The 12,109-nt window shown below is 39.1% G+C and overlaps 1 protein-coding gene across 4 annotated transcripts in view; it reads right to left on the reverse strand.

Annotated features, from left to right (window-relative positions):
• The window catches only part of FSTL4 (follistatin like 4), a 734,451-nt gene that overhangs the window by 8,200 nt on the left and 714,142 nt on the right, over positions 1–12,109 (reverse strand). For all 4 annotated transcript variants that reach the window (XM_068535874.1, XM_068535876.1, XM_068535873.1 and 1 more), the window contains one exon: positions 5,824–5,931. In XM_068535874.1, the coding sequence (XP_068391975.1) occupies positions 5,824–5,931 (108 nt within the window). The remainder of the gene's footprint in view (positions 1–5,823; positions 5,932–12,109) is intronic.

Raw genomic sequence — 12,109 nt, forward strand, 5'->3', positions numbered from 1 at the left:
ATTCAGAGGTTACTTCATCAAAACCCGGTGTCATGGGCCACTGAACTGACATGGGCTAGTCAGCCTCATTTCTCCAATGAATCATGAGTTCCTTCTTGGCCTGTGTCCCAGCACATGGCTGGGCACATTTGTGACCAAAAGATAATTGTTGAGCTTCTCAAATTTGCTGGCTCTAGGGGCTTGGTTCAGGAGATGCACATAGTTGGCTGGGTATCAGGAGATGTAAGTTAGTAGTGAGTGTGGGGTAGGGAAGTCTGAGCATCTGCTTCAGAGGAGTGGACAAAGCCAGGTGAGAGGTGGCAGCTGGGGAAGGGCAGGGTGCAAGATATCGAGTGGGATGGGCAGAGAGGCAGCTGAAAGCTGGGAGTGGGTGGGCGAGAGCATGATGGGCAGGATTCAAGACGGTGCCAAAGGTTCAAACACTGGCTCCTGGGGCAGGGCCTTGGTGGAATAAGCCTCATTTATAGAACCACCTTCATTTAGTCATAGCGAAGTTTGTTTAACCAATTCCTTAGTGTTGGATATTTAGAAACATTAAGATGGTATTTTCAATGTTTTGCAAATATAAACATTGCGGTAACACATAATGTTGTAGCTCAATCTTTGTGCCCATCCCTGATCCTGGTCTTTGGATAAGTTCTGAGAGGTCAAGTTGCCGGATTGAAAGCAATGTTCTGAGGCTTTTGGTTCACATTTCCAAATTGCTCACCACAAAGGCTCTGCCCACTGACATTTCCAGGAGCAGTTTTTGCAAGCAGTGGTTTCCTGAACCCTAGTCCACAGAGATGAAGGTAGGTTTATTCAATTTATTTCATTTTCTTGTCATAGTGCATTTCTAAGACTTTCCAATTATGGTGATGGTGGGCATAATGGTCTAATTCCTGCTATTAATTAAAATGCTTTTAGTGTTTTGTCATTTAGGCAAAATTTCCTCTTGGTTTCTGGGAAATAGTCTTCATTATGTTTATGTCTTGTATTCCTATTTTTAGTTTTTTAAAAAAAATTAAGAATGTCTGCTGTATTTAGTTAAATGCCTTCTAGCATTTATTGAAAATATTATAGCTTTTTTTCTGTTTTGTGTTATGAGTAATGTCGACTGATTTCCTGAGAGTGAACCATTACTGCATCCCGGGAATTTGTTCCCTGCTCGAGCAGTTAGATGCATTGTTGGACTCTACTTTTAATACCATGTTTAGAATTTTGCTTCTGTATTCATAAGTGAGATTAGTTGATAGTTTTATTTTTTAATTTATTTTTGAATTTTTAAATTTTATTTTGTTTTTATACAGCAGGTTCTTATTAGTTATCCTTTTTATACACATTAATGTATATATGTCAATCCCAATCTCCCAATTCATCCCACCACCCTGCACGCACTTTCCCCCCTTGGTGTCCATACGTTTGTTCTCTACATCTGTGTCTCTATTTCTGCCCTGCAAACCAGTTCATCTGTACCATTTTTCTAGGTTCCACATATATGCGTTAATATACGATATTTGTTTTTCTCTTTCTGACTTACTTCACTCTGTATGACTGTCTCTAGGTCCATCCACGTCTCTACAAATGACCCAATTTCGTTCCTTTTCATGGCTGAGTAATATTCCATTGTATATATGTACCACATCTTCTTTATCCATTTGTCTGTTGATGGGCATTTAGATTGTTTCCATGACCTGGCTATTGTGAATAGTGCTGCAATGAACATTGTGGTGCATGTGTCTTTTTGAATTATGGTTTTCTCAGGGTATATGCCCAGCAGTGGGATTGCTGGGTCATATGGTAATTCTATTTTTAGTTTTTTGAGGAACCTCCATACTGTTCTCCATAGTGGCTGTATCAATTTACATTCCCACCAACAGTGCAGGAGGGTTCTCTTTTCTCCACACCCTCTCTAGCATTTGTTGTTTGTAGATTTTCTGATGATGCCCATTCTAACTGGTGATAGTTTTATTTTTTAGTACTAAGGAGTCGCACATTTTTTTCCATATGGTCTGGGATAGTTCAAATGATATTAAAATTATCTACATTTGAAAGGTTTGAGAAAACTTGGCTGTACATTTTTCTGTGGTAGATCTTTGATCTTTAAAAAACCTCTTCTCTGGTAATTGTTCTATTTCAAATTTTCCTTTTCTTAGGTCAGTTTTTTTTTTCCTCCTTCTTAATTTTTTTTTAATTGAAGTATAGTTGATTTACAATGTGTTAATTTCTGCTGTACAGCAAAGTGACTCAGTTACACATATATATTTTAAAATTTATATAAATATTACATAACTATTATATTTATACCTTTTCCATTATGGTTCATCCCAGGACATTGAATATACTTCCCTGTGCTATAGAGTGGGACCTTGTTGTCCATCCATTCTATATGTAAATAGTTTGCATCTACTAACCCCAAACTCCCAGTCCATCCCTCCCCCACACCCTTCCCCCTTGGCAACCACAAGTCTGTTCTCTATGTCTGTGAGTCTGTTTCTGCTTGGTAGACAGATTCGTGTCATATTTTAGATTTCATATATAAGTGATATCATATGGTACTTGTCTTTCTCTTTCTGACTAGGTCAGTTTGTTTTTTTTTCCTGCATTTTGCAAACAATCATCCATTTCTTCTAGGTCTTAAAATTTGCCACCCCAGAGTTGCAGTGTAGTATTATTTTACAATTATTTTCATCTTCTTTTATCTGCAGTAATATGCCTTTCCTCATTTCTCATTTTGTTTATATTCTTTTTTCTTTGTCAGGTTTGTGAAGGATTTATTGGTTTTTGTTTGTCCTTTTTTAATTTCTACTAATTTTAGTCTTTTAAATAATTCCTTCCTGCCAGTTACTTTGTTCTTTTTCTTATTCCTTTATACAAATACATTCTCTGCAGGCTTTTAAGACACAAATATTCCTTGTGTACAGCTTTCTCTGTATCCCGTAGGTTTTGATGAGAAGCAGTCTCTTTTTCATTGCTTTTGAGACAGTTTGTAATTTCTCCTTTTAATTTCCTCTTTGATGCAGTAGTGATCTAGGAGTGTTTCCTTATTAGGTAGGTCACATTTTAATTGTTTCTAATTATCAGATAATGTAGCCTGTAACACTGACTTTTACAAAATTTGCTAAATTTTTATTTGTGATTACTGACACATATATGTGGACATGTGAAAAATTTCTATTTGGCAGAGGAAAGGTTTTCTATATATTTATTAAACCAAGTTCCTTATTCATATTATTCATTTTTCCCATGTCATTATTTTGTCTCTTTGGAATGTACAATTTAAGTGCATTGTAAATCAAGTTCCTTTATTTTTAATCACTCTTGTATTATGTATTTAGTTATGTTGTTTGCTATCTGTTGGCTGTTTGTTTGTCTTCATATAATGCTTCTCCTATGCTGTTTAGTGCTTTTAACCTTAAATTTGACCTTGTCTGATATTAATATTACACTCATACATCTTTTTGTCCACCTACCATCACTATTTCCACCCCTTTCAATTCAACCTTTTATTATCACTTTATGGGTTTCTTGTAAACAAGTTACAGCTAGTTTTCTCTCCCTCCCTTCCAAACCCAATCTCATCATCTCTGCTTTTAACAGGAGAAATCAGTTTGTCACATTTGGAATAATTAGACAGTGAACTATCTCAACTATTAATTTCAAAGAACATTCTCTATATCCTCTCTTATCCCTGTAAGATGACATTTTTGAGTATTTGTACTCTTTCCTCCACTCCCTACCCTTACTTTTACAGAAATAATTTATCATCTTTAGTTAGAGCCTGGTATCAGAATTTCTCTTTCAGTGCATTGCTCCTAATTCAAATGCCCTTATTTAGCACTTATAAATACATTTCCAGGTAGTCTCTCTTCATCCATCTTATTTTATTTTTGGACCTTCCTCTCTAGGTTTCTTACTTAGGGCTGTTTCCTCTTTATCTTTCGCCATCTCGATGTCTCTGATCTGGTTCACCTACTGTTTTTCTGGTATATTTCATGATCTGCTCTCTGAATTCTTGCATATCCTTAGGTCTTTCTTTTGTCCTGACAGGTAAGTGATACCTTGGATATCAGCCCTTTTATCTTAATAGCATGTAGATGTGATGCCACGGTCTTCCAGCAGCTGTTGCAGGTGAGAAGTCCAGTGCCAACCTAGTTGTTCTTTTACAGGTGACTTTTCTTTCTGCCTTGTAGCTTGTAATATATTTCCTTTATTCTTGGAAGCCCAGAGTTTTACCAAGAGCAGAGATGTGTTATTTCTCATCAAGTTAGCCTGGAACTTACAGATCCTTTTAATCTACATGGTTTACTTTTTCAACTTGGAAATTTTCTTCCAAATTTATTTAATGTTTGACTCCATTCCAACTATTACCTTTTCTCTTTCTAAACTTTTTTTGACTTTGAAACATCTTTTGAGACTTCATATCTTAATCTTTTCTTGTATTCTGTGAATTGAGGATTTTTCTTGTTCTTTATCTTTCAGGCTACTATTTTGAGTCTCAGTAGAAATCATGCATTTTCAACTCATCTATCTATCTACTGCAGTTTTAAATTAGGAAATCATTTTTTGTTAAATTTTAGTTTTAGAAAAATATTTTTTGGTGGCCCCCTCCCCTTGGATTTCCTTACATGCTTTCTTAGAGCTGCCAGAGGAACCAATTTTCTGGGCTTATACTCTGTTTTGAGTGACCTTTATTCTGGCTCCCAGGTCCTCTAATGAGTTGTTGTTATTATTTGTCATCAGCTCACTGGGGCCCAGGATGTGTTGATGGTGTTCATTGAGGGACAATAGTCTTGTTTTGTAGGAGGTGAAGTAGTGTCCTTCCCCTGGCCCAGCAGCACAGAGGTAGGTAAGGCAGGTGGCCAGTCCCCAGGAGGAAGCTTCTGTAGACTGGGTATCCCTGGCCTCTTACCAGTCTTGGGAACAGTGTGAACTTGGCTCCATCTGCAGCCCTTCTCAGCTGGGGTTCTGAGAGAGAATAAAACCCTAATAAATATCCCGAGGAATCCACTGTATGCAGTGAATTCTCTTCTGTGCATCTAGAATGGTTCTATGCACCATCATTGGGAGAATCGAGGGAACAGGCATTCAAATCACCTTTTGTAGGGCTTAATCCTCTCATGTACCCCTAATGAGAAAGGCTGAGCCAGACACACTCAACATAGGGTTGGTGTTGACCTTCCCTGACTGGTGGAGGAAGGGATCCCACAGATGTCCTGGGCCCAAGCTCTTCCCAAGAGGCAGTACAGTGCAGTGGCTGAATGTATGGGCTGCAGGGCTGAATGTATGCCTAGGTTGGACCAGGGGCCAGTTATTGAAACTTCCTGTGCCTGGAACACTGTGAGCACTCAGTAATGTGCTTCCATTTATGAACATAATTGCTGCTGCTGCTTTTACTTCTCCTTCCTTATTATCTGGTGCCTGCTTTGACAGTGTTTTCCAGCCCATGCAGCCCAAGGTGAAGAAAGCCCTGGCTCCCTTCTCACTGCTTGAAGTCCAGAGGTTCATTTCTGCTTGGCTCCAGGAGCTCCTGGCTCAGAAGAGGCAAGTGTTCTGGGGCTGGGCTGGGTGGGGCCCAAGAGCCACATTCTGGTTGTCATGACATTAGAATCTCTTATCCATCATCAGTGTTACTGTCTTTTTAATAGCAGGCCTGGCAGAAGATACCCTGTTCATTGCCTATAAGGGGCATTATCCTGAGGATGTTTCCTACTGTCTCCATAGCCTTCATGGACATACTTTGGCTAAATGTGATTAGCCACCTAGGGAAGCAGGAGACATTTATTAGCTAGGGAGAGAGCTCTTTCCTGCAGGTGGGTGTTGTCTTCCATGTACTCAACATACCTGGAGGCTTGGTTGCGACTTGTGCACGTTCCCCCAGCTCAGGACCCACACTTGGTCATGTGATTTGTCATAGGACAACTTAGCCGGCAGAGGGTCGACACCTATGGACTTGAAAAAAAATAGCGACAAGTTGGTCATTGTTGTTGCAGAAGCTGATTCATTTCTAGGCCATTTTTGGGTGAGTGGAAAGCCAGCCTAGCAGCCTTGACAATGAGCCAGTTTGGGAACCCAGGGTAGAAACATCCCTTCTGGGTTTGTCTTCAGAGGCATAAAATTGGTTATCAGTAATGTTCTTCCTTTCAAAAATTTCTTGCAGGGACTTCCCTGGTGGTGCAGTGGTTAAGAATCTGCCTGCCAGTGCAGGGGACGTGGGTTCGAGCCCTGGTCCGGGAAGATCCCACATGCTGTAGAGCAACTAAGCCCATGCGCCACAACTACTGAGCCCATGCTCTGCAACAAGAGAAGCCACTGCAGTGAGAAGCCTGCACACTGCAATGAAGAGTAGGTGAGACACTGCATGTCTTTCTTACTTAAAGGGTACCCAGACCATCTTGGCAAAAGCCTAAACAAACACAGAGGTTTTTTTTTTCAGTTTTCCACTCAAGAATCAGCTTCAGGACCCTCCCATCACTTCTCCTGTAAGCCTCTGGGGCCTCTTGACCCCTCAGCGTCCTTCTCTAGCTCTTCTTCCTGGGTCATCTGAGACTGACTTTGAACTTATCCATTATCACCTGTCTGTCTCTTTGTGCAGACTCCTCTATCTGGTACATCATTCACCTGGAGCCTCTGGGACTCAGACTGTAGCATCAGGCAGAGTCGTCTTTTTCTACTGCTGTAACTAACTGAAACTCTGCTATTTTCTGAGGACAGAGCTTCCCCAGTGGCCCTGTCAAATGGTGAATTTTCTACTTCTCAGAATGTAGTTTTATAAGTTCCAAAACTCTGTTTTGTTATGCCACTATGACCCCTGCTCTTCTTGGCATTGGCCAAAGTTCTAGTCACTCCCTTTGTTCACTAAAGATGCTCTGTTTTCTCTGTCACTCCCTGAGTCCCCAACTTTGGTGCCTTCATTCAAAGCCCTGCTTTCTCAGTTCCTTCTTGGTTTCAGTGATCTTTTCCTCTTCCCCACTGCAGCCACCATAACTTAAACCTTGTCAACAAATTTCTGACATTTCAGTCCACCATATTCTAGCCTTTCTGATCTTGGGGGAAAACCATCTTTGCCCCCACTGGTTAAAACTTCTCTAAAGAAATGTCTATGGAGTCCCTGAAACCACTTCCTCTTAACTGTTTGTCTTCACCACTCCACTGAACTGCTCTAGAGCTTCATGTCAAATTCAGAGAGCACTATGTGGTCCTCCTCTAACTTGACATTTCAGCAAGATTCCACATGGTTAACCATTCCATTCTGGAAACATTCTCTTCACTCAGCTTCCCACCTCCCTGGCTGCTCTTCCTCATCCTGACTTCTAAATGGTGGCATGTCCCCAGTCTTCATCTTTGACCTTGTTTCTGTCTATATCCTTTCCCTGGGTGAGCTCATTCAATACATGGCTTCAAGTAACCCATTATACTCTGATGACTTTAGAATTCATTCCTCTGTTGATGACCACAACTTTATACAAATCTGAACTCTTGATTTTGCCTATCCCTGCTGAAATATATTTCTTCTCCAGTTATCACCATCTTTGAAGTCTCCTTGTACTTTCTTGCTCTAATTAAAACTTCCTCTGCCCTGAAGCCTCAAGTAGAGGCTGTTTCTATTTTCCTACACTTCACATACCCCAGGTCCTTTGTTCATGCCTCCAGCTACTCTTCCTTGACCTTCTCATCCTGGCTGCTTCCCTTCATTTACCAAAGGCTTTAGGATCTGGCACTGTCTTCCCCTACCCAGAGCTTCTTTTCTCACCAGTAATGATACCATCCTGACACTATCTCTAGTTTCTTGTATTTTCTCTCTCACTCTTTTAAAAACCCTCTTGATTACACATTCTCCTCCAGCTATCCCATTTGTCTGCCCTCTTCTCAAACTTCCCCAAAGTTTAGACTTGCAGGCATTATCTCTCCTTTCTGCTTAACTTTCTCTAATCATTTTTCATATTCTCATTCTGACTGAGGTGGTATGGAGTAGGAGACTGAAAACCTAAACCAAAAATCTCTTACATTCAGAACAGAGCTTTCCACAGTCTCAATATGCTAAGGAGCAAAGACATGGAAGGGAAAAGGTCCTGAAGAACACACCAGACTCTCAGTTTAAAGACCTGAAGTGCTACCTACTAGGAGTGAATCAGAGACTGACTAAGCCTTATGAAAGCTGCAACTCAGCCTTGATTCAACTTAGTACTTGATTAAAGTGATTCATTCTCTACTGTCCTTCTTCCTAGCAGAGAAAAGGGTAAACCCTCTTCAGTGGATGACAGCCATTTAAAGTCTCTACAATGTAATATGGAATGTTTGACATTCAGAAAAAATTACTAGGCACTCCAAGATACAGCTTATATAACTGAAAACAACATAAAAAAGACAATAGAAACAGACTCACGGGTGATCCATAAAAAAATAATTTAAAAATTGTACATATAAAAGGAATTAAGCAGAAATTCTAAAAGTGAAAAATTGCAACACCTGAAATTAAGATCTCAATAAATAGGTTTTGTTATATATACCTCAGACACAGTGGAAGATAGGATTATTGAACTGAAAGACAAGTTGATAGCATATGCCCAAACTGAACCACAAAGAGACAAAAAGGATGGAAAATAAGAGTGAAAGAGATGTGTGGGACACAATAGAAAGGTCTAACTTTTTTTCTCTCAGAGTTCCCAAGGAAGAGGTGAGAGAGAATGAGGCAGCAGAATATTTGAAGAAATAATGGTTGAGAATTTTCCAGTCTGATTAAAGATATTAATCCACACATTTAAGAACCTCTGAAAACCCCAAATCAGAATAAATACAAAGAACACCATATCTGGGCATGTAAAACTGCTAAAGACCAAAGAGAAAATCTAGAAAGTAGCCAGAGAGAAAAAAACGAGATACATTATCTTCAAAAGAGAGACAATAAGATGACAGTTGATCTATTAACAAAAACAATGGAAGATAATGAAACGGCATCTTAAAATGCAGAAAGAATTTAACTGCCTATGTAGCACTCTATATCCAGTGCAAATATCCTTTACAAATAAAGGGCAAATTTTCAAACAAACACAAACTATGAGAATCTGTTACCAGCAGACCTGCACTAAAAGAACTATTAAAGAAACTTGTTCAGCCAGAATGAAAATGATACCAGACAGAACTATGTACTTCAGGAAAGAATAAAGAGCAATGGAAAAGGTAAATATGTGGGTGAATGTAAATGACTATCAACTGTACAAAATAATAATAATAGTCATGTCTTGTGGGGTTAAATTACATGTAGAATTAAAATTCATTCTCACAATAGTGCCAAAGGCAGGAGGAAGGTTAAAGGAGTTGAAGTGTTCTAAGCTTCTATCATTATTGGGCAAGTGAAGCAATAATTTGTATGAGACTGTATTGAGGCAAGGATGCATGTTGTAATCTCTATGGTGGTAATAATAACAACAATGATAAAAGTATGCATGGACAACAAACTAATAGAGGGAGAAATAGAAGAACAAAAATGTTTGACTAATCCAAAAGAAAGCTAAAAGAAGAAAAAAGCAACATAAAGAGGTAGGTCAAATGAAAAAACAGTAAGATGGTAGACATAACCATATAATTACATCAAAAATACATGGATCAAATAATCCAAGTAAAAGATCAAGATTATTAAACTAGATAAAAGCCAAAATCCAAATACATGTGGCTTTATAAGAGATCACTTTTTAAATATATGAGAAAGATTGAAAGTGAAAGAATGGAAAAATTATACCATGGTAACACTAATCAAAATAAATCTGATTTAGCTATATTAATATTAGACAGAATGGACTTTCAGGCAAGAAGCTTTGCCAGAGATAAAGAGGGATATTTTGTAAGAAGAAAGAAGTCTTTCCCCCAGGAAGATACTATAATTTTAAAGCAAAAATGGATGGAACTTGATAAATCTACAATCACAGTGGGAGACTTCAACATGCCTCTCAGCAGCTGGTAGACTAAGTGGACAAAAAAATCACTTAGAATATCTGAACAATGCAATAAACCAACTTGACATAATTGATATGTATGTAAAATCTACCTAAAACATTAGAATTCACATTCTTTTAAAGTGCACATAGAACATTTATGAAAGTTGATAAGCTGAGTTATAAAGCAAGCTTCAATAAATTTCAAAGGACTGAAATTATTCAGAGTACTTTCTCTGGCCAGGGAAATCAATAACAGAAAGATAGCTGGAAAGTCTCCTATCATATTTTTCAGGAGAAACCACAACCACAACCCTGGTTTTTATACAACTTTCTCCCAACAATGATCCTGCACCTGGGCAGCTGTGCATTCCTGGGAAAAAAGATACAACCCTCCTCACTGGTCTGACTTTACATTTGCACCCCTTATCCTTAAGTGGGCCTTCACTATTGCCCTGCAGTCCTATCACATTTCCCTGGTCAGTTCAATCTCACATCCAACTTTTACCTCTTTCCTTAGACCTCAAGCCTTGGTGATAATTTTCCTTCTCATTTCACTGAGAAAATAAAGGCAACCAGAAGAGAAGGTCATCCAGCTATCACCAATTGTATCACCTATTTGCACCTGTGCCTGAATACTTTCTATTTCTTCCTGTTATGATGAAAGAATGTGCTTTTATCTTAGGCTAGCATATCTACTTGTATGTCCTGGATTCCGCTGACTACTGCCTACTTCGATGATACAAAAGAAAGGGAAGAATTGTGGGAGAAGTTTTTCCCATTAGCATACAAATGCTGTAATATCACCTATTCTAAAAGTTTCTTCAGCATCCTCTTCCAGCTACTGCCTCATTTGTCTACTTTTTCTCATATTTATAGCAAAACCCCTCAAAATAGTTGTCTATATTCACCATCTCTACTCCCTCTGATTCTAAATTGAATCCACCCCCTCAGGCTTGCATTCTGCCATTATAGTCCTACCTGTTCTTGCCAAGGTGATCCATGTGGTACCAAATCCAGTGGTTAGTTCTCAGTCTTCATAACATACAAATGCTTTCAGCAACCTTTGACACCACTGGCCACTAACTCTCCCTTAAAAAGCTCTTTTCTTGGCTTGTGGAACACCACCCTCTCCTCATTTTCTTCCTACCTTTCAGGCTACTCCTTCTTGGTCTCCTTTGTTGGCTTCCTCTCTCATTCCTGATCTTTAAGTGTTGGCATACTTCAAGGCTCCAACCTTGACCTCTTTTCTATCTGTACTTCCCTCCATGATTTCCTCCAGTTAACTGGATTTAACACAGTTCACATGGGGATGATGCCCACATTCATATCTCCAGCCTAGACCTCTCCTTTGACTCCAGACCTGTTTATCCAATTGCATATATATATACATATATATATATGTATATATTTAAAATGGCAGCTCAAGCTTAACAACTCTAAAGCTGAATTACTAATTTTCCCCTGTATCTGCTTCATGACCTGTATCCCCTGCCTTGCTCAAAGCCTCTATCAGAGTGTATTAGTTTCCTAATGCTGCAGTAACATTGCCACAAACTTGGTGGCTTAAAAGAACACAAACTTATTCTCTTACAGTTCTGAAGGACAGAAGTCCAAAATTAATCTCACTGGCAGAATAAATATGTATGCAAGGCAGTTCTCCCTCTAGAGGCTCTAAGGGCGAATGCATTTCCTTGCTTTTTCCAGCCTCTAGAGCTGCATTCCTTGGCTTATGGGCTCTCCCTCCCATCTTCAAAGCCAGCAGTGTAGCAAACCTGCTTTAGTCCTTAAACTGCCTCCTCCTTCTATGTTGTCACATTTTTTCCTGCCTCCCTTTTATGAGGATACTTGTGCTTGCAGTTAGGGCTCGCCCAGATAATCCAGGATAACTCCCCATTTAAAAATCCTTAATTTGAACAAAAATGTTTACAATTTGCATGGAAACTCAAAAGACCCCAAATAGGCAAAGCAATCTTGAGAAAGAAAAACGGAGCTGGAGGAATCAGACTCCCTGACTTCAGACCATACTACAAAGCTACAGTCATCAAAACAGTATGGTATCGGCACAAACCTAGAAATATAGATCAATGGAACAGGATAGAAAGTCCAGAGATAAACCCACACACCTATGGCCACCTAATCTATGACAAAGGAGGCAAGAATATACAATGGAGAAAAGACAGTCTCTTCAAAAGTGG

This window comes from Eschrichtius robustus, chromosome 2, assembly GCF_028021215.1.
Source record: "Eschrichtius robustus isolate mEscRob2 chromosome 2, mEscRob2.pri, whole genome shotgun sequence".
Classification (NCBI taxonomy): Eukaryota; Metazoa; Chordata; class Mammalia; order Artiodactyla; family Eschrichtiidae; genus Eschrichtius; species Eschrichtius robustus.